Source organism: Zosterops lateralis (genome assembly GCF_965231275.1).
Source record: "Zosterops lateralis genome assembly, chromosome: 11".
Classification (NCBI taxonomy): domain Eukaryota; kingdom Metazoa; phylum Chordata; class Aves; order Passeriformes; family Zosteropidae; genus Zosterops; species Zosterops lateralis.
This window is the reverse complement of record NC_139771.1, coordinates 2,109,418-2,131,209: the sequence shown is the minus strand read 5'-3', so window position 1 is coordinate 2,131,209 and position 21,792 is coordinate 2,109,418. Positions and strand designations below refer to the sequence as shown.

General features: G+C 57.8%; 2 protein-coding genes across 2 annotated transcripts; one reads left to right on the top strand and one right to left on the bottom strand.

Annotated features, from left to right (window-relative positions):
* Positions 1 to 1,147: 1,147 nt before the first annotated feature.
* Positions 1,148 to 4,585, top strand: GNAT1 (G protein subunit alpha transducin 1; the record flags this gene model as incomplete). The annotated part of the gene is made up of 8 exons (XM_083869689.1): positions 1,148 to 1,375; positions 2,864 to 2,906; positions 3,098 to 3,239; positions 3,337 to 3,494; positions 3,577 to 3,705; positions 3,790 to 3,919; positions 4,005 to 4,158; positions 4,395 to 4,585. Exons 1-8 carry the CDS (start codon positions 1,270 to 1,272, stop codon positions 4,583 to 4,585), a joined length of 1,053 nt encoding a protein of 350 aa, XP_083725815.1. The 5' UTR covers positions 1,148 to 1,269.
* A 1,152-nt stretch (positions 4,586 to 5,737) lies between these two features.
* On the bottom strand, positions 5,738 to 20,889 carry GNAI2 (G protein subunit alpha i2). The gene is made up of 9 exons (XM_083869165.1): positions 20,764 to 20,889; positions 12,298 to 12,340; positions 11,976 to 12,117; positions 11,614 to 11,774; positions 8,996 to 9,124; positions 7,703 to 7,832; positions 7,312 to 7,465; positions 6,745 to 6,951; positions 5,738 to 6,612 (listed from the first exon to the last, which is right to left on the bottom strand). Exons 1-8 carry the CDS (start codon positions 20,879 to 20,881, stop codon positions 6,761 to 6,763), a joined length of 1,068 nt encoding a protein of 355 aa, XP_083725291.1. The 5' UTR covers positions 20,882 to 20,889; the 3' UTR covers positions 5,738 to 6,612; positions 6,745 to 6,760.
* Positions 20,890 to 21,792: the final 903 nt, after the last annotated feature.

Here is a 21,792-nt window from a genome sequence, read left to right as displayed (position 1 = left end):
GCGGCCGAGTGAAGCGCTGCAGGAGGGCCGCGGTGCGGGGAGTGGGAGCGCTGGGGACAAATGGGGGGACACGGGGGCACTGGGCTGTACTGGGGTCACTGGAGCAGTCCTGGCAAGGCCTGGAGTCACCGGAGGTGGAGGGACACTGAGGAGGTACTGTGGTGTTCTTTGGGAATCTCAGTTTTGCTGCGGTGGCCATAGTGGTAATGAGGGGCACTGGGGACATAAGAGGGGGGCACTGGGAAGGCACACTGAGGGACCCAGAGACATTTTGAGGGGCTCACTGTGGTAGGGGTGGCACTGCAGTACCCCTGGACGTTGGGCAGGGGTTTTTTTTGTTTGTTTGTTTTGTTTTGTTTTGTTTTTTATTGGGGGTAACATGGTCTCCACACAGACACTGGAATTGCTTGGGAACACTGGGATTTCTTCTGTAGTCACTGGTACCGGAGAGGGCTTTGAAACCCTGGGGAGATTATGCAGGTACCCCTGAGGACATTGTGCAGGTGTTGCTGGAGAGCCTGAGGACACTATGGAGGTGATACTGAGCTGGCCTGGTGGCACTGGGAGTGTACTGGTGGGTGGCTGGGCGCACCAAGTGCAGCCGGGGAGCATGGGGACATTAGTGAAGGATTCTGGAAGGGTCCCTGGAGACACGGGGTGTGATGACTGACATTCTGTCACTGTGGGGAGTGCCGGTGGGGACACTGGCATGACTTACTGGGGTGGGACAGTGGGCACTGGTCCAGAGCAGGGGGTATGACCAGGTGAGATGGGAACAATGGGGACATTTGCTCCCACTGTGACCAGATCGCAGCAAACACACTGTCCCACCTCGCAATTCCAAACCCCTCATGGGGGTCCACAGCAGAGCTGGAGATGCGTAGGGGTCCCACTTCCCCCAGGGTGGCTGGGTCACTGCCCCAGTCCCAGGGTGGAGACAAAACTGGGAGCTGGTCAGGCTGAGCCCCTCCCCGGCAGAAGTGCTGACATCGGGAACCACGGGATTGCTGAGCTCAGCCCGCTGCAGATTGAAGGGGGTTTATCGGGGGGGCCCAGCTTAAGCCCCGGGTGCTGAGCGCAGCCCCCCGGCAGGCGGCCCCCCGGGACCTTGTCCCCGTCCTTGTCGCACACCGGGTGGACGGTGGTGGCGGCAGCGGCGGCGGGCGCCGGGAGCGAGCACTGGAGGCGGCGGGAAGCTGGAGCTCATTGCCCATCTTGGTGCTGACCTCCAAGGAGCGGGTGGTGAACCGCAGGGCTGCAGGGCTGAGGATGGGAGCCGGGGCCAGTGCCGAGGAGAAGCATTCCCGAGAGCTGGAGAAGAAACTCAAGGAAGATGCTGAGAAGGATGCCAGGACTGTCAAGCTGCTGCTGCTGGGTAAGGGGGAGACAACACCCTGAGGGACAATACCCATGCTTTGTGCAACTCACCCTAGCAGCCCACCTAATGCCCCCCTGAAACCTACCAGTGCCCCTCAACCCAACCAGCACCCCTCAACCCAACCACCACTCTTCAATTCAGCACCCCCAGCCAGCACCTCTCAATCCAACCAGCACACCTCACAGCTGCTCCTGAACTCAATTAGCCAATCCAACATTCTCCTGGCCCTCAGATGGACCCCCAAACCCAAGCAGCCTACCCTCACTGTTCATTCAACATTCTTCTGACTCACCCAGGAGCCTTAAAACCAAGCAGCCCACTCCAACATCCCCACCATTCCCAGCAGCCTTAAAACAAACCTCCCCATCTCAAGAGCCCACCCAATGTTTCCCTGATGCCTCCAGCACCTTTAAACTAAATCAGCACAACCCAGGAGTGCCTCCAACAGCCTCCCATTCCCAGACATCCCTAAAACCAACCAACACCTCCCCAGTAAAACACCCAAAAATTTCCCTGACCCCCTCTAAACCCAACCAGCTCAACAGTCCTCAGGCCCCTGCTGCTAAGCAACCTTAAACCCTAGTCCTCTGAGTCCCACAGCACCTCTAAAGCCAATGAGTAAACCCCAAAAGCCCACCCAATGTTTTCCTTTCTCCCTCAGCACCTCTAAACCCAACCAGCCACCCCAACAGCCCAGCCATTTCCAGGATCCCCTAGACCAGCTCATCCCAACTTGCTCAACACTCCCTACGAGGCACCCCAAACACAACAGACCATCTCAACAAGAAGATGAGACCCTGAGATCCTTAGGTCCTAAGACCCATCCTAAGATCCCCTGGCTTCCATATATTCCTGAATCCCGCCATCCCACCTAACATCCACTCCCAGGTCCCCCAACCCCAACCAACCCATCTTAAGAACCTTCACCAACACTACCTATCACCACCCCAGCCTGTCAGCACCCCTGCCTCATCCTCCTAGGGACCCCCATGCAGCCCATACCACCATCCCATGCCTGTCCCTGAAGCCCCCTTGTGCTATGTGTCCCTCCCAGTCCTTCCCAGACCCCCAGTGGTGCCTGAGGATTGGGGTGATCTGTATGTGGTGGGGGCCATGGGTGGCATCACTGTCCTCACAGCCTGGCCCAGGACATTTCCCCATGCACAGCCACAAGGGGGGCATTGGGTGGTGTGTGACAGGGTTGCAATGCCACCATGTCCCCAACCCCTCCCTTGGGTTGCTGAGAGTGTCCCTGACTGAGCCGCTTCAGATCCCATTAGACACAGCGGCTCAGCCTAACCTTAATGCCACTGGCACCAGGCTGTTAATCCCCCTACACGCCCTGAGCCATGGACCTGGCAGAGCCAACAGTGCCTGCAGCCATGCCAGGCACCAGTGACCAAGGTTCCCAGTGAGCCAGCACAGGGCTCAGCTGGGAGTGTCCGTGGCATGGGCACCACCATGACCCATGTTTTGTCCCCATAGGAGCAGGGGAGTCGGGGAAGAGCACAATCGTCAAGCAGATGAAGTAAGTGCCAAGGGGGGGGGGTCACTTGGTCATGCCCACCATGCAAAGTGTCTGTCCCACACTGTAGCCATGGGGTGCCCCATACCACTGCCTGACTCTGCCCCATCCCACTGCCATGGGGTACATCCATGATGTGGATCAGTTCCATGGCACCCAGCTCAGCCCCATGCCTTGTGATCTTCCCCGGCCAGGATCATCCACCAAGATGGTTACTCTCTGGAGGAATGCCTGGAGTTCATTGCCATCATTTACAGCAACACACTCCAGTCCATGCTGGCCATTGTGCGGGCCATGACCACCCTCAGCATCCAGTATGGGGACACAGCTCGCCAGGTGAGGTGCATTCCATGTTGGGCGGGAATTCCTGCATTCCATGTTGGGCAGGGGTTCCCCCTAGCCCCCGGCCCCACTGAACCCCTCTCCCTCACAGGATGATGCCCGTAAGCTGCTGCACCTCTCAGACACCATTGAGGAGGGGACCATGCCTAAGGAGATGTCAGAAATCATTGGACGGCTCTGGAAGGATTCAGGCATCCAAGCCTGCTTTGACCGCGCCTCCGAGTACCAGCTCAATGACTCTGCGGGCTAGTACGTGGGGTGGGGAGTGTGGGTGGGGGAGGCAGGAGGGGGGTTCCAACCCGTGTCTCATTCCCACCACATGCCCATCCAGCTACCTGTCAGACCTGGAGCGCCTGGTGACCCCTGGCTACGTCCCCACAGAGCAGGACGTGCTGCGTTCCCGCGTCAAGACGACTGGCATCATCGAGACCCAGTTCTCCTTCAAAGACCTTAACTTCAGGTGGGGGGCCAGGCCCCTAGAGAGAGCTGGTGCCAGGGGGTGGGCAGCAAGCAGGGGGTGCTGACCCACCCTTGTCCTTCCCAGGATGTTTGATGTGGGTGGACAGCGCTCAGAGAGGAAGAAGTGGATCCACTGCTTTGAGGGTGTGACCTGCATCATCTTCATCGCAGCTCTCAGCGCCTACGACATGGTCCTGGTGGAGGATGATGAAGTGGTGAGGAACGCTCACCACCTCACACCCTGTCTGCTTTGCCCCTGTCATGACTTGGGTGTCACCACGGGGCTGTGTCCCTCCGCAGAACCGCATGCATGAGAGCCTGCACCTCTTCAACAGCATCTGCAACCACCGCTACTTTGCCACCACCTCCATCGTCCTCTTCCTCAACAAGAAGGATGTCTTTCTGGAGAAGATCAAGAAGGCCCATCTCAGCATCTGCTTCCCTGACTATGACGGTGAGTGTGGCAGTGACTGGTGGTGGTGAGGTGCCGCAGGAGGGTTGGGTGCCACCACGCCCGCAGGAGTCCCCCACCAGGCGTCCTCAGCACCCCATGCAAGTGGTGCCACAAGAGCCTTGTTGAGGGAGCATGCAAGCTTTACCCACCTGAGGGAGCCCTGGGTAATCCTGGGCCGGCAATCTGCTGGGGGACACCAGCCCAGGAAGGGATCCCGCTCACTGCCACACCACCAGGTCCCAACACCTATGAAGATGCGGGCAACTACATCAAGCTGCAGTTCCTGGAGCTGAACATGCGACGGGACGTGAAGGAGATCTATTCCCACATGACCTGCGCCACCGATACCGAGAACGTCAAGTTCGTCTTCGACGCTGTGACTGACATCATCATCAAGGAGAACCTCAAGGACTGCGGGCTGTTCTGAGCCCCAGCCGAGCACCCCCTCCCCTGGGGCCCAACCCCACTGCTGACCCCATCCCACCTCCACAACCATCTCTGCTTGCCCCAAACCCCTGGGATTTGACCTGCTCAGCTCCAAAGCCGCCCCTGGTGAGGAGGGGAGGGAAGGGTGGGGGCACAATCTCACTTCCCCTCCCCACCAACTCTCCCATCAGTCAGCACTGTGGGGCCCCCAGTTCTGCTGGGGGTCTCTAGGGCTGCAGGTCTTAAGGGTACCTGGATGACCCTGGATACTACAGGGTGCTGGATAGTTTTGGGTGCTGCAGGTCCCTGGGTAACCTTTGGAGCTGTGGGGTACGGGGGTTCCCTTGGGTGCTGAGGGCCATGAGTACCCCTTGGAGCAGGGGAGTGTTTGGGGGTCTTGGGTGTCCCTAGGTATTTGAGGGATCCTGGGTTCCCTTCAAAGCTGGGAGGTGCTGGGGGTTCCCAGATGACCATTGGCACTGGGGAGACTGAGGGGTTTTGGGTGCCCCTTGGTTCTGGGAGTCTCTGGTACCCCTTGGAACTGAGGGATGTTAGGGGTTCCCTTGGGTGCTGGGGGGTCCTAAGTGCCCTCTGAAGTTCTGGGTGCTGGGGTGGTCCCTTGGGTGCGGCTGGGGGTGCCCATGAGGAGCTGCGGGTGCTGGGAGTCTCTAGGAACCCCTTGGAGCTGGGGGTCCTTTGGGTGTGGGGTGTCCATGGATGGTCCCTGGGGCCAGAGGTTCCTGGGGGCTGCTGAGTGCAAGGGGTGCTACATCTCCTTCTGGGCTACAGATGATTGGGTGTTGCTGAGTACTGGGTGTCCCCAGGGACTGCGTGATACTGGGGCTCCCTTGGCACCACTATGCCACTGCTGCAGCAACAGGGGGTAGTCATGTCTTTGTTCCCTCGCCACCCCACAGCCCCTCAGATTAGGGTTTAGCACTGCAGCAGCATCCCAGCTACATCCTGAAGGGTCCTACCACTGCCCTCACCTCCCATGACCAGGGGCTTCTCCTGATCCCAGGGGAATGCCAACCCACCTTTTGTCCCTCTTCCACTCCTAGGGACCACCCCAGGCCTCCCACAGAGGTGAAGCCCCCCCCTGCCCACTCCCATGTCACACAGGGCATTTCAGTATATATAATGTTTCTCGTTTTGGTTTTTTTTTTTTCCTTTCTACATTTTATTATTTCAAACCATGTGAACAATTCGGTAAAACATCCTGTGGGAAAAGCGAGGCCGCAGGCACCGGCTGAAGGGTCCCCCTGGGCTGGGGGGACAGTGGGGGCCGCTCTGTACAGCGGGCTCTCCTCGCCCTACGCAACAGCTAGCCCTAAAAACTAGGCTTAGAAAGAGGGGGGGATAGAGGCAGTGGGCAGCACCCCCTGCCCACCCTCCTGCCTGAGCTGCCCATCAGATGGGGGCAGCAAGGCGGGGTGGGGTGCAGACCCTCCCCCCCAAAGGCACACGGTTGGGGGGTGGGCTGGCCCTGGAGGATGCCACCACCATGTAGCACTTGATGCTTTTAAATAGTTTTGTAAAAAGGTTTCTTTAAAAAGTAACCTGTGCCCAACCGGTGTGGTGTGGTTTTTTTTGCATGGTTTTGGGTTTGGTTTTGTTGGTTTTTTTCTTTTTTTTTTTCCTTTTTCTCTTTCTTCTTTCTTTTCTGGTTTACTAAAAGGAATGTCATCGGTCGTGTTTGTGGCTGGGTGGGCATCCCCAAGGGGATCCTGTGCCTCCCATGCCAGCAATACTTGCAATGTAAACAGTGAGAACCCCAGGGCTCGGAGTGAATGAAATGGGGGCTGGAACGGTTCAAGGGGGTACAAACCAAGATTAAAACCTTGTCTTCCCTGGAAGGGCAATGCCGGCGAGGAGGAGGACAATGGTGGGGGGCAAACACGTGTGGCGGGGGGTACATGGGCCCTGCCACCGTGCTGGCACTCAAAAAGTCTCTTTATGTGGTGGGCGGAGGAATGAATCCAAAGAGAAGCAGGAGTGGGAGATGGCGTGGTCCTTCCTTTGCAGCTCCTAGGAGAGAGAGGTCATGAGGAGGATCTGGGTACAGGGCAGCCTGCAGCTGGCAGGCTGTGCCTTGCCCATTCCTGGAGGATAGTCCATGACCACCCCATTTGAGGAGCCACCACTGAGACCATCACCCACCTGGGCAGCGCTGCCCTCAGAAGAGACCACAGTCCTTCAGGTTGTTTTTGATGATGACGTCGGTGACGGCATCAAAGACAAACTGCACGTTCTTGGTGTCTGTGGCACAGGTGAAGTGGGTGTAGATCTCCTTGGTGTCCTTCCGCTTGTTCAGGTCCTCAAACTTGCTCTGGATGTAGCTAGCTGCCTCATCATACTTGTTGGCCCCTGGGACAGAAGAGACACTGGGCTGCCCCACAGTTGCCCAGAGCCACCAAAGGGCTTGGGCTTGGCTTGGCCCCCCACAGCCACTGTCCTGTTGCCAAATTGAGGCTCCAGAGGCAGAATGAGCCTCAGATAACCCCCCCTCAGGGCAGCTGCCCCTTGTGTTGTGTCCCCCCACATCTTCTCCCATGTCCTGAGGCACTCCAAACACCACCACATACCTTGCTGCCCCAACACAAGGGCTCCCAGGCACAGGGGAGCCAGCATCTCTGTCCCTAGCACCTCCTGCTATCCTACCTGGGGCAAGACAGTGCCCACTGCCCCTGCCAGGAGGGCAGGGGGCACTGAGGGTCCCAGTGGTACCTGTGTACTCGGGGAAGCAGATGGTGAGGGAGCTGTGCACAATCTTCTCCTCAAAGAGGTCCTTCTTGTTGAGGAAGAGGATGATGGACGTGTCTGTGAACCACTTGTTATTGCAGATGCTGTCGAACAGCTTCATGCTTTCATGCATCCGGTTCTGGCAGGGAAGATGGCAGCATGAGCCAGGCAGGAGCCCTCAGGCAGCACCCACCCCACTGCTCACCCAACTGCCACCCACCATGCTCCTGCCTGCCTGAGCAGGGGATGCCAATGGCCCTGGCTAGGCTTGGGCCACACTGGCCAGGGCACTGGTGGCCACCAGAGGAGGGGCTGCTCTCCCAGCCCCCCCACAGAGAGGATGGCTCACAGCACTGGTTCCATCTCCATGACTCACCATCTCCTCATCTTCAGCCAGCACCAGGTCATAGGCACTCAGGGCCACACAGAAAATGATGGCTGTCACCCCCTCAAAGCAGTGGATCCACTTCTTCCGTTCTGAGCGCTGGCCACCCACATCGAACATCCTGCAGCAGGGGAGTGATGCAGGCATGGATGGCAGTTCCCAGCCCCACCACCTTCACCCCGTGCCCTGTTTCATTGTCCCCAGCTGCCCAGAGCAAGAGCAGCACCGGTGCAGGCAGAGCATGGTGCCTCTGCCCCAGGGATTTTGCCAGTACTGAGGATCTGCCCCAGTTCCTGCCGCCAGGACCGTGTCCAGGCTCATTTTGCAGCTGAAGCAAATCCCTGACATGAGCTGGGAAAGAATTAGGCCACCTTTCCCAGGGGATGTCAGTGTCATATTCCCCAGAGACCTGCTCCCCCCAGAGAGCAGGCACAGCAGGGCTTTGCCTGAGACCTTGGACCAAGGGGTGCCAAGTAACTGTGGGCTCAGCAGGATTGCGGCAGCAGCAGGGCTCAGGGATGATCCCAATGCACTGTGTGCCTCTCCTGTCATGGGCAGCAGAGGATGCTCTGCCCCCCTGGAGAAGAGCCCAGCAGTAGCATTCCACTTCCACTGCCATGCCCACTGGTAACTGCTTGGCTGGCGAGAAGGCTTCCCCATTGGGACACTGCATTGCCCCCAGACCACCCCCATTTCCACCTCCAAAGTGCTGCCCTGGCAATGCGCAACCAAGTGTCTCCATTCCACCAGGGTGGCATCGGGGTTCCTGCAAGCCCCTCACATTCAGAGAGGACCCCAGCAGATCTTTCTGACATCAGCTCTGTTGCCATGGTACTAAATCCCCTGGGGATGTGCACAATGGCAGCTTCTTGCCTCTGAAACTGGAGCCCTGATTATTTCCCGTGGGTTGTCAGTGGAAAGCAACCACAGGGTGCAAGCAGCGCTGCCATTGATCCCAAGAGCCTGACCCCAAGAGCCCAGCCCCCACCCAGCGCTCTTCCTGCAGCGGAAGCAGCGTCAGAGCAGCAGGAGGAGGGATGCCTTCCCCCTCCCCTCCTCACCAGAGCCAGGATCCGCCCCCAGGCTGAGCTCTGTGAAGTGTTTCTGAGGCTGTTCCAGCAATTTCAGCGGTTTCCGCTCTCTGAGGCAGCAGTTCCCGCCATGAGCAAACCAGGAGGTGGAAGGAACTGAGTGCATGCAGTGTGCAGCCACAGTCCATCACAGCATGGGGAGGAAGGGGTTTTTTGCTTTCAAAAAGGCAAAGGGGCAAGAGGTCAGACATACTTGAAGTGCAGGTCCTTAAAGGTGAAGTGAGTCTCTACGATGCCCGTGGTCTTCACCCTGGTGCGCAGCACATCCTGCTGGGTGGGGATGTAGTCGGCACGGGCTATCCTCTCCAGGTCGTTCAGGTAGCTGGGGACAAAGAGGAAAGATGCTGTGGGAACTGGAGCGTGGGGCACGACCCACCCAGATCCCATGGGACATCCCCACACTGGCCCAGAGTCCCCTGTCCATTTCCCAGCATTGTTCAGTTGGGGAGGGCAGTGCCAAGCTGGGACACAGAGCAGAGGACCCCCATGTGCATCCTGGGGTCACTCTGTATCCCTGCCAGACACACACAAGGGCAAGACACCAGTGGCCAGGGTGACACGGGACTGAGGGACTGGGGGCACTGTGCTGGCACTGGGAGCCAGGCAGAGAATGCAGCCAGGGCTGAGGAGCTCGCCCTGTTTCCCTGGCCGTTTGCACAGGGGGGAAATGGCAAGAGGAAAATATTCAGTGCTATGGCAACCAGCTGCAGTGCCGGCGGAAACAATCGATGGCGCCATGCCATTTATAGTCAACAACACAAAGGGAGAGCATCCTGGGAGGAAGCAGGAAGCAGGAGGCCAGAGAGACAGGGAGCAGCGCTGTTGGGGGCTGCAGGCATCCCGAGCTCCCCCGAGGAGCATTGCCTGCCCTGCTGCCCGCAGGGTCCCGGCAGAAGTGGTGGCTGGGTCCCCAGCGTGCAACACTCACCAGGACTGATGAGGGCTGCCGGGGAGGATCAAGGCGGGTTTTGATTTCTCCAGCTCACATTGCTTTAATTGGGTTACTACAAACGGGCTCCTTTAAGCAAATTAGGCTTGTCTTAATTAAGGCATTTGTGGCCCTGTAATCTGGTGAAAGCCAGATTACAGCCCGCGAGGCCATAGGGATGCTTGGCTCCGACTGCAGCACGGCCACTCGCCAGCTCCTGGGAAACGCTGCAGCATGTCAGGGCAAGGCCAGAGCTGGAGGTGCCCCAAGAGCCTGCTGTGGGTGTGAGGGTGGGGGACCTGCACATTACTGCCTCAGAGCAGCTCAAAAACAGCCGGAAACACACACGGCCTCTGGCTGACAAAAAACAGGAAACGCCACGGCAGGGCCCTGTGCAGCACCACAGGCTCTTGGACATTGCATCATGCCCCGGGGCGCTGATGAGTGCCACCCTGGCACCCCAACCTCCTGGAACCCCAAGAGGCAGAGGAGGAATAGGATGGGGACTGTTGTTCTGCACAGGGCTCGGGCACAGGTGGGCCGTGTGCTGGGCACGGCACAGGGCTCCTCATTCCCAGGCTGTCCTGCTCCAGCAGCACTGTGGGCACATCATCCCTGTGAGATGGGCAAGGGATTGCCCATTGTGCTAGCATCTCCACAGGGCTGGAAAAAGGCTGGAGCAACAGCTTGAAGGTGCTCCTAATTAATGGTTGTCCAACCTCACACCATGTGCCAAACGCTCCATTAATGACACTGAAAACGACAGGCACTTGGCAGACACTGTGCAGATACACCTGCTCCAAGTGTGTGTGCGAGCTCCCTGGCACCTCCTGGGTATCCTGTGCTCCCAAACCAGCACCTACTGCCAGGGAAATGCCAGTGCTGGCTGGGGCATGATGGGGCTGAGCAGACAGGCCTGGGGAAGGCGGGTGTGTGCCCATCAGGAGGAAGTGAAAGCTGCGTGTGCTGGGGGAAAGAGCTGAAAGAAGCGTCTCCAGGTTTGATGCTTGCCAGGAGCGTTCCTGCAGTCTCTTCCCCACAGTGACCTCAGTGCCAAAGAGGGACTTGATATTGCCATGCGTGAGAGGACAGCTGGGGAAACCATTTGCCCTGGGATGGCAGTAACTCCCAAGTGTGCAGGATCCCAGGTGCAGCCAGGCTTGGTGGGGTGTTCCTGGAACACCATGAGCTCCCCCACTCTGCTTTACCATAAGGGCTTTGGGTGGAGAGGGTAGGACGGCACTCCTGTGTGCAAGCTGAACACAGACTCAGCTGTGTTGCTCTCTCCAGCAATGGTACATTAGGCAGATTAACTTTATTTATTAATCTCTTCAAGGATAAACCCAACCAGCTGCAGCAATTTATCTACCTAAACACCAATTTGCTGGATAATGCACAAGTGTAATGCAAAGTCTTTCTGTATAAAAACAGTTAAAAGAAAAAGAAAAGCCTCTTGAGCATCCTACTCATCCTCTTCAGGCCTAAGTGTCCTCAGGGCTTTCCTTGGGAATTTTTCCTGCCTTGACAGCCCACAAAGGGTGATGAAGATGGGCAGGACACTGGCTGTGCTCATGAGTGGGGAGCCAGTGGAGAGCATCTCCTGGAGAAGGGCAGTGGGGACAGAGCAGCGGCAGCAGGGGGATACCCCAGTGCCCCCCCTCCCAGAGTACACAGCACCCCGCCAGAGAAGGAAACAGCTTTTGAAACATCCGTCTTCCCAGTTCTGCTCCGGCTCAGCCCCAGCACCATGCGGGAAGTGGCAGCACCAGCTCTTAAGCCTGGTGACAGTGAACAGCAGCCCTTGGGGGGATTTTCTCCTGCTTGATAAAAGCACTGTGGCTCACAGGGCTCAGCTGAGCTGAGGCAGAGGAGGGGGTACTCACTAGGCAGCAGAGTCGTTCAGCTGGTACTCTCGGGAGCGGTTGAAACAAGCCTGGACCCCATTGTCAGCCCACAGTCTCCGGATGACATTGGCCAGGTCCTCTGGCATGACGCCCTGCTCCTCAGCAGTGGAGGAGAGTGCAAACAGCTGCCGAGCATCATCCTGCAGGGGTAAAACAGCTTGAGTATTGGTACAGACTTATTGAAACTCACTCTGCCCCAAAGGACCGGATGGGAGCCCACCAGGGAACCGCAGGGTTTGGGCTCAGCCATCTCAAATCCTAGTCCAGTTTTGGGCACATATGTTTTAGCTGCCAAGGACCCCCATCCCTGGCAGGCACAGTGGGAGCAGGAGGGCACCCACCGCTCTGGAGGAGTCTCCAAAGTCAATCTGCAGGTTCCCCATCGCCTTGATGATAGCCATAATGGACTGGATGGTGTTGCTGTAGACCACAGCTTTGTACTGCCGGCACTCCTCCTCTGAGTAGCCATCCTCATGGATGATCCTGGGACAGGGCAGAGACATAGGCAAGGTCAGCCCTTTGTGGGGTACCTCAGGATGCTGCTCCCCACCCATGCTCTATGGCAATACTGATGGAGAGCTTTCCCTGTCAGCCACCGCTTTTGGAGCCTGTGGCCAAGGCCTGAGCAGTGTCAGCCACAGTGATAGTGCAGGGACCACTCACTTCATCTGTTTGACGATGGTGCTCTTCCCAGACTCACCAGCACCTGTGGAGAAATGAGAAGGGATGAGGTCCTGTCCAAAGCCCGGAACCCCCACCCTACTGGGACATCCCCCCAGCCAGTGGGAATGCAGCAGGTGCTTCAGCCATTGGAGAAGCAGCATTAACCAGAGAAGATGACTGGACGTACACTGGAAAAGTCAGGACCATGAAAGAGGGAACAAAAGGAGAGCCTTGGGGAGCCCTCACAATAGTTCCTAAGGGAAGAAATGATACTTGCTCTGGGCCAGGAAAACAGCATCAACACACTAACATTTTCCCCACAGTCCTAGCATGCTACGGCTGACTGGCAATCCTTGCTTTGGCTGAACCTGAGGACTCCCTGCAACCAGGGGGCCGAGCTCTGTCCACCACCTGCCATCCCATCTCCAGGCAGAACCTGAGATGCCGCATCCCACATCCCCTCTGTGCTGGGAACAGTGGAGCACCAGCCCCGCTGCATATCCACAGCTGGAGGCAGCAGCAGTCAGGATGCAAAGATACTTGTGCCACAAGGTACAGGCAGGGAACTTGGAATAAGTTGCCACCTCCACCAGCCAGCTCAAGTGATCCCAGCGGGCTCAGCCGCCCCCGGATTGGTTCTTAAATAGCATGCACTTCCCAGCCTGCCGGGTCCTGTGCCCCAGCCTGCTGCGGAGGCGGCTGCCAGCAGGGAAAGCCGATGGCTTTTGGGGTTGTTTTGTTTTTCAGCATCCAAACGCAGGGTTCCATGAGTTCAGCGAGACAGCCAGAGTGCCTAAGGTTCTCCTTCCCCCACCCTGTCCCCTCTAGGGACATCACCCCATGCAGGCGGTGTGCGGCTTGGCCCAGCCCTCCCTCCACAGGCTGAGAGCAGGGAAGAAGCAAAGTCACCCTGGCTGCAAAAAAGGGGAAGCTGAAAGGGGAAGCTGAAAGAAAGGGGCATGTCCCTTGTCCCCTCTCTGCACAGGGAGTGTCACGAGATGGATGAGTGCCTGGATTATTTTGCCCCAGGACCCCCAGCAAGATGAGGTCCCTTTGGCTGGGAACCAGTGTGGTCCCTGCCTCCAGATGCAAATCCCAGAGGATCTCCCAAGCCAAGTCCATCCCTGTGTCCTCTCACAGCCCTTTTTGCAGGTCCCCCAATGCTGCCCTTGACCATGGAGCTGCCCTTACAGGGAGCCCCAAGCAGGCCGCAGAGGGGGCAGAGATTATAGAGGAGGTTAAAAAAAATTAGAAAACAAAAAAAAGCGGATTATGCTAAAATTAACTGGGAAAAACAGGGCCCATCACATCAGCTGAGACATGGTGGCAGGGAACAAACTCCTTCTATGCATGTCCCTGGCCTGAGCATCACCCAGGTGACAGGGCATGCACCCCCAGGGACATCACTGCGGGCAGTGCTCAGGGCATGGAGTGCCCTGATGCTGAGACCATACTGAGGCTGTATTTACCCCTCAAGCACCTTCTCCAGGGCTCCCATGCCATATGTGCCAAGGGAGAGGCTCTGCTCACTGAGCAGAGGGCGCTGTTCAGCACAGCAGGGGCTCTCTGGCACTGCCCACCCATCCTCCCCCAGCACCCTCAGGATGCTGACGCGGCACCCGGCACAGCCCGGCCAGCACTTGTGGTCAGTGCTGGCAACTCCTGCCTGGTGCTGGGAGCAGAGAGGAAGGACTCAGCAGAGCCCTTCATTTTTCCTATTAAATACCTCTGGTTTCTAACACCATGCCGTACCGCTGGGTCCGGTGGCCAGAGCCAGTGGCATTCACCCAATCCTTTCTCAGTGGGTGCCTGGACAGGGAAACTGAGGCATGTGGCAAGCAATAACCGGGGTTATCAGCATCTCTGAGGTGAGGTGCCAGACAGTCGTCCCCGGCTCCTCCTCTCTCTGACCCTGCCTGACATTTTCCCCCTGCCAGGAGGGAACAACCCCACCGGGGCCTCCTGCCTTCTCCTGGCAGGGTAACAGTCACAGGGTGACCATCACTCAGGCTGGCTATTTCCTTGCAAACTTCCTCCACATCTCCTGGCTACTTCCCCGCTCCCTGAGGAAGGCAGCCATGTTCCAAGTCAGCACCTCTGCCTCCCACCAGGCAGATGATGCACAGCACAAGAGATTGTACACTTGCAGTGAGCAGGAATTTGGATCTGAATTAACGGGCCCCCTCCCCACTCGAGGGACCCTCCCCAGCCCCCTCGATGAGTGCAGCAGAGGGGAAGAGTTTCCAATCCCCGGAAAACCCCAGCTGCCGCCCATTCAGCCCCAAAACAATTCCTGGGCTGGATGCCAACCACCAGCTTCCACCTTCCAGCCCAGCCCAGGCAGGACGAGGCAGTGTCAGAGTGTCAGAGGAGCTCTGGACTTCTGTGCCGGCATCAGCTGGGGGGGATGGAAACCCCCCCACTACCACGGGCTGACCTCATGGCTGTGCTTCCTCCAGCCCTGCCTCTCTGTAGGCAGTGCTTGTTCCCAGGGCAGCGCCTGGCAAAAACAGGAGGAGCTCTCTCTCTCTCTCTCTCTCTCTCAGGCTCATTTCCTCCTTTTTTTTTTGTTAAAAATAATCTTCAAAAATTTAAAATAACCAAGCAGCTGCCTGGCTCCAGAACTCCCTGCTAATCCACTGGCAAAAACTTTATTGAGCCAACATATATATTTTGCAGCCCATGATTTATGACGCTTTCTCGGCAGCAGATATTTAGTGCAATATATGCACATAGTTCTGGGCAGCACATATGTAATCCCTGTACTTTAGGAGCTGGCCACAGGTTTCAGGATCTACCTCACCCTGCATCACTGACAGGGGATTTTCCATTTTTCCGCACGGCACCATCCTCTCAAATATTCAGGCATAGATGGAAGCAATGCATAGCTGGAAAATTCTCATTAAGGGGGAAAAGCTGGAATTCAATCCACCAGCAAGTCCAGAGCCATCCCCATCCCCAGCACCAAGAGGCCCATCCCCTGCTGCAGCCCCAGCAAGCTTTCCTAGCCTGGCAAACAGCAGCTATTATTTGCGTGTGGATTTACAGATGCGTTTTGCTTCTGGACAAACCCACTAATCCCTTTCCCTGCAGGACAGACAGACGGCAGGACAGAGGGACAGCTGCAGAGCCCACCTCCCTTGGCACCTGTGGGGTCCCTACCACCAAATGGGGAGGTAGGGTGTGTTAAAAGCAGAGTTACCCTAAAGACCAAAAAACTAATATCAAAAGGAGATTCCTCTCGACATTTTCCTTCCTACCCAAAATAGATGGAAAATTCCTGTAAAAATAATCACAATTTTAAAACCCCATAGTGACACAGGGCGTTTTTCCCAAGGGCCATCCCATTCCAGCACAGGGCTGGCCGCTTCCCAGAAGGAGCCATGCATTATTGGCTGGTGGAATGCCACGTCCTCAGGCAGGACCTCAAAAAATTGGGGGGTGCAGACACCCTGTCCAAGGCAGCTGATAGAGATGCAGAAAAACAAACCTCCCCCCCCCAAAAAAAAAGAAAGAAATTGGAAGCACGAAGGATGTTCAGGGCATACAGGGAGAAGGTGGGTGGGTTAGGGATGGTTTCCTAGGGGGTGCCAACAAAGGCCACCGGTGTTCACAAGCTGGACAAAACTATCCTTGTGCCGGGCTTTTTCCAGGAATCCTGAAACTTTGCTGCTCTCTTTCTGCCCCTGCCATGGCCAGAGTGGTCCCTCTCCCTCCACACCACTGCTACCATGTTCCCCCAGGCCTGGGTGCCATTATTCCATCCATCCCGCCCTGACAGGATGGGGCCTCACCCTCTGCCAGCAACCAAATCCCCTCGGCTACGTTTTCCACCAGCGAGATGGAGGATTACTCAGCTCCCCCAGCTCCTGTGATTCAACCAGTCTCCGGCCCGGAAACGCGTGCTCCGGCCTGGAGCAGGAAACCCAGTGGCTGTGGAAAGGCCAGGCCAGCCCTGGCTACTGCAACAGCACTTGGGGACACTGTGATCCCAGCCCTGGGTAGGCTCAGACCATGGGACACCTTCCATAAAGCTACATATATACATACATGTGAAGCAATATATATGTATGTATGTGTGTGTGTATATGTATATATATGTGCTTTTTGATACAGATAAATCAATGCTCCATGCATTGATGTATACACAAGTTAAAATATAAAATGCATTTCTAATGTACATCTGTAAAAATAGATGTTAAACACATACATATAAGCTTGCTGCTTCCTCTGGGTAAAGCCTAAGTGCTCATCTAGGAGCAGATGAGCAGATGTCCAAGGGGCTTGCCAGACCCCAGAACATCAGTAGTGGGGGCACCCTAGTGACCCATCCCATCCCAAGCTCATACACTAGCTCCAGGGCATTGGACATCAGATCCCTCTGGATCTAACAGCACTGAGTTCCTCCCTGGTCCCCCTCACTGTGACACCTCCTAGCCCACCGCACAAAACAGCACTGGGGCTCCCAGTGTCCCCACTGAAGGGAGGACCCAATCCCTCCAACAGCCAGGACTGAGGAGGAGTGGGGACAGAAACAACCCCCAAGACAAGACGAAGCGCAGAAAAGCAGACGGTTCACACTGAACCCAGGGCAGTGCTGGGGCCACGCAACCTCTGAAAGTCACAGCTGGTCCCTCCCTTCCTCTATTTTTATGCAAGCCCCAAAAAAAAAAACCGAAGAAAAAAAAAAAAAAAGCTGCTTCCGAGCCCTGCCCAGCCACTGTCACTGTCTGTCCCAGGCAGGATCTGGAACAGGCAGCTCCTACGTGACATACCCTGGGTGCCACCACACCAGCAAGGGCAGTGTCCTCATGCCAGGGTCTGCACCTAGAGCAAACCCCTCGGGATTAACATCATCAACCCACCAGCGCCTTTTCCACCTCTAACACAGCTGAGAAATCCTTTACTTTCTTAATCCTTCAAAGATAAGGAACAAGGGACTTTGAGCACAGCAATCGCTTGCCTGCCGCCAACCCTGCATCCTCCTGGAGCATCCCAGCTCCCACAGGCAAGGATGTGGGCTGGCCAGAACACTGTTGCCCAGCAGAAACATCCAGTGACTGTAGAGCCTTGTGTCCTAGCGATCACAAGGAGACAACAGTGGCACTAGGAGGTGTTGGAAGTATGGGGCAGATGCTCCAGGTGCTTTCAGGGGTCAGCGATGGCTCCTGGCCTCTCCCAGCACCAACACCGTGGTAGATCACTGGTTTCCAGTGGCAGAGAGACATTCTTTGTTTGGGGGGAATTGCTTTGCCTGAGGGATATTGCTTCATTTGGGTCTTCTTCCCATCAGAGCTTCAAACTAACTGGTACACACTCATTTTGTCAGAGCAAACAGCAGAGGGAAACCTGCAGGCACTGAGAGGTGCCACAGCAGGAGCAGTGCTGTGCCCACACCTGCAGAGCTGTGCGCCACTGGGGGCTCCTGGCTGCCCCCACGGCACTGACAGCGTGTCCATTCCTCACCCAGCACGGCAGAGGAAAGGCAAGAGGCGTCTCAGAGCCACATACAGAGCACAGCACAGATCTAAGGCACCTGCAGCAGTCAGCCCCAAGCCTTGTCTGCTCCTACACTCCTGATGCCATCACCACATGAGACCGGTGCCTTCCACTCACACCATGCCCTGCCTGGCTGCAGTGCCCCAGCTCCAAAGCTCGGCTGTGGGACACCATGAGCTGCCACCAAAAAATCATACCACGCTTGGAAGAGGCATCTCCTCTTCATGCCATAGGTTGATGCGGCACAAAGGGTGAAGCTGTTTTTCTCTTTAGTTTTTCCCTCCCTTTTTCTGGAGGAGGCAGGAGGGGTGCAGCCCCCATGGAGGACCCTGGAGCTCTGCCTTGCTGAGAATGACAAGGAGCTGTAGTGCTCACCAAAAAGCACAGGAGGCCTCAGGTGTCCTCAAAGCTTCCCCTGACCATGGCGGAAAAAAAAATAAGCCATATGAAGCAGCAGGGAGGTGGGAGCATCCCCCCAGCACAGCGGTCCCACCTCACAGAAAAGACATGTCACAAGGAGCAGCCCCCAGCGGGACAGTGCTGGCCCCACCTGCCCAGCCACTCTCTGCTGGCTTGGGAGAATTTTCCGGCCATGGCTCAGCTCGGAAATGGGCAGTGCTGACCCAAGGCTCTAGTGCTATTGACACGTGAACAGCTGCAAGGGGAAGAAAAAAAAAATTTTTAAACGTACAAAAAGAGTCATTTTGCTCTATTTTTGGCTTTAGAAAGCAGCTGAGATCAGAAATGCCACTTGTAAACACTGGCCCCAGCAGAAGGGAGTGTTGACATCCTCTTCCTCCTGCCTCCACTTCAGGACAGTGCAGGACCCGGGAAAGCAATTGTCAGCCAGTCAGCCTACACCATAATCCTTGTCACCCAGCGGGCCTCCCACTGCTCCTCGGTGATGCTCAGCACCGACAGGATGGGCCCTCCCTACCTGGGCACCCAGAGCTGCCAGCACTAGGGTGATACTGCCTGGATAGTCCTGGACAGTCCCAGGAGCCTTCCGAGGCTGGAGGTGCCAAACTCCCTCAGCCAGTTACATCCCCATTACTTCCCACCAGCCAGTGGGCTGAGAGCAGAGCTGGCAGCAAGGCCAGCACAGGAGCAGCTCATGGCAAAGAGCTCTCACGTGCTTCTCCACCATCCCACAAATCCCACACAGTTTAACTCCCCTCTCTCCCCTCCAGAGAAAAAAGTGGGGTAGTGAGTGTGCCCAACCATCAAGCTCCCCAGGGCACAGACCCATTCCAAGTATCTCCAGGATAGGTTTTGCTGCCAGCACTGCTCATGCCAAGGAAAAAAAAAATCAAAATAAAATAAAATGAAAAAAAGACGCACTCTGATAAAAGAGGATTTTGAGGCATTAATTACGTATTTCTCAAGGCAGGCAGGGGCTGAGCAAATAAAGGCCTGCCGGATTTCAGCGTGACTTCCTGCTGCTGGCAGCTTCCTCTGCAGACAGCAGATGAGCCCAAAGACATTTTCTGTCAGGGATCCCTCTGTCCCACTGCCCACGGTGCCGTGGGAGCCTTGCACTCCCACCTCACACCTGGAGCAAGGCCCTCCCTGGGAATTTTGTAAAGGGAATAAAAAGCCCAACTGGGAGTCATTAAGAGAAATAATAAATTAAAATAACGAAGTGCTGTCTTGCCCGCAGGCACAGGGCAGGGCTGTGAACGCCCATGGGAGCATCACCAGGGTGCTTTGAAGAGTGCAAGCAGCCCATTATCGCTACCAAAATCGAGTGTCTGTGAGGCAAAGAGCCCGCGGGCTTTGGGGGGCCCTGCCCATGGCATACAGTGGCCCAAGCCCCCCCACACCCCCACGGAGAGGGCAGGGTGATGGAGAGGCTTGAGCCTGTCCCAGTGCTCCAATGGGGAAGGCATGGGGCAGTGGCTGGCTGTCAGCCCCGTTACCTCCACCACAGCCAGAGGCCAGGGTAAGAGGAGCTCATGGAAGAGCCCAGGGATCCTGGGCAGGTGGGACAGGGTGCCCGAGCTTGCAGGACCTTTGCTGGGGCACAGGGGGGGGCATCCAACAGGTGAGTGGGGATGTCTCCACCTTTGTCCCAAAGGGATATGTACAGACTGGACACTGACTGGCTGGGGGAGCAGTACCATAGTGGGGTGGCAGCTACTTCTGGGGGGAACCCCACAGCCCAGGCTGGGGTGGCACCCACTCCTGAGGGGCACCTAAGGCTTGCTGTAGGGCCAGCACCCCCTGCCAGAGGGACCCCCAAAGCCTGGAATGGGGCTGGCATCCTGCTCACAGAGGGGTGGAGAAAGAAGCCCACTGTGGAGGGGATCCCCAGCATCTGCTGTGGGTACAGGGCTCCACTCCTGTGGGGAAACCCTGGGAGCTGGGATGGGGTCAACACCCCACTCCTGGGGGGAATCTTTGGGAGCTCTGATGGGGTCAACATTCCAGTCCTGCGGAGACAGACACTGGGAGCGGGGATGGAGTCGACATCCCATTCCTGGGGGGAGAGGGGGGAGATCCATGGGAGCTAGGATGAGATCAATAACCCTCTCCTCCTGGAGGGAATCCCTGGGATCTCGGATTGGATCAACATCCCACTCCTGCGGGGGACGCTGGGACCTGGGACGGGGTCAACACCCGACTCCTGGGGGGAAATCCCGAGGCCTGCTGCCCCATTCACGGCGGGGGTAACCCGGAAGCCTGGGGCGGGGCGGGGCAGGCCCCCCGTTCGCGGGGACATCCCCGGCGCCCGAGATGGAGCCGACAGCTCCCTGTGGGGAGAGCCCGCAGCCTGGGCTGGGGCCAGCATCCCCCTCATGGGGGATCCCCGGAGCGGGGCGGGGCACTCCCAGCGCCGGTACCCAGGATCGCCCCGAGGCTGCGGGGGGCGGAGGCGGCGAGGCCGCCCGGTTCCGGCATCGCCGGGCCGAGCCGGGCGCAAAAGCCAAGATGGGGGGCCCGGGGGTGGGGCCCCGGGGGTCTTACCCAGCAGCAGCAGTTTCACCTCCCGCGCCGCCTTCTCGCCGTCCTCCCGCAGGTTCTTGTCGATCATGCGAGAGCGCTCGGCGGCCGCCTTGTCCTCGGCGCTCACGGTGCAGCCCATGGCGGCGGCGGCGGCTGCTGCGCGCGCCCGCGGCTCTGCCGGCCCGGCCCGGCCCGGCCCGACAGGCCCCGCCCCGCCCGGCCCCGCCCTGCGCGCCCCGGGGGCGGGGCTAACGGGGCGCGGCCAATGGGGTGGGGCGATGGCGGGGCGGGCCCTAAGGGGCGGGGCCTCTCGCTGGCGGCGCGCGGGCCCTCAGGCGACAGCGGCGGGTAGCGGCGGGTAACGGCGGGGGAGGGGCGGGGCGGGGGGACGCACGGGGTGCGAGAGACGGGAAGGAAGAGGGACACCCTGTGTCCCGGGATAGAAATGTGGGTGGGACACGGTGTATCCCGGGACAGGCGGGCACCGGCTGCGGTGTGCTCCGGGACACACATGGGGAGGGAGATGGAGTCTTGGTGTTGCATTTTGGGGTGCAGTGGGTGCGGCCCTGGGGACAGTGATTTGGGTGATGCTGTCTTTCAGGGCTACCTTCTGTGGGGACACAGTGTTGCGGGGTGGTGGCTCGGAGCTTAGGCACCTCTCACTCCTCAGTGTCCCGTGTCCCCTGCCGCTGGAGGGAGCTCCTTGCCTAGTGCCGGGGCTGGGGATGCCGGTGACACGGGATGGGGCAGGATGGGACGGGGCAGGATGGGACATCTCCAGATCTCTCTCAGGACAGGGCGTCCCTCAGGCTCTTGCCCCATCACCCAGCTCCCAGGGCTGCTCCCTGAGGAACTAGACCGCCTCACACTTCCTGAGGAGGGGGAGACAGGTGTGCCCACTGACCCACGGGGCTGGCCCGTGCCCAGGTAGCCACCCTCCATGCTAGCCCCACAGCAGCGCCTCTTCCCTGCCGAGGCCCTGCCCAGGCCCTCCACACACCCCCACTAACACCAACTGAACAGGATGAGGGCAGCTTTTAACTCAGGGAT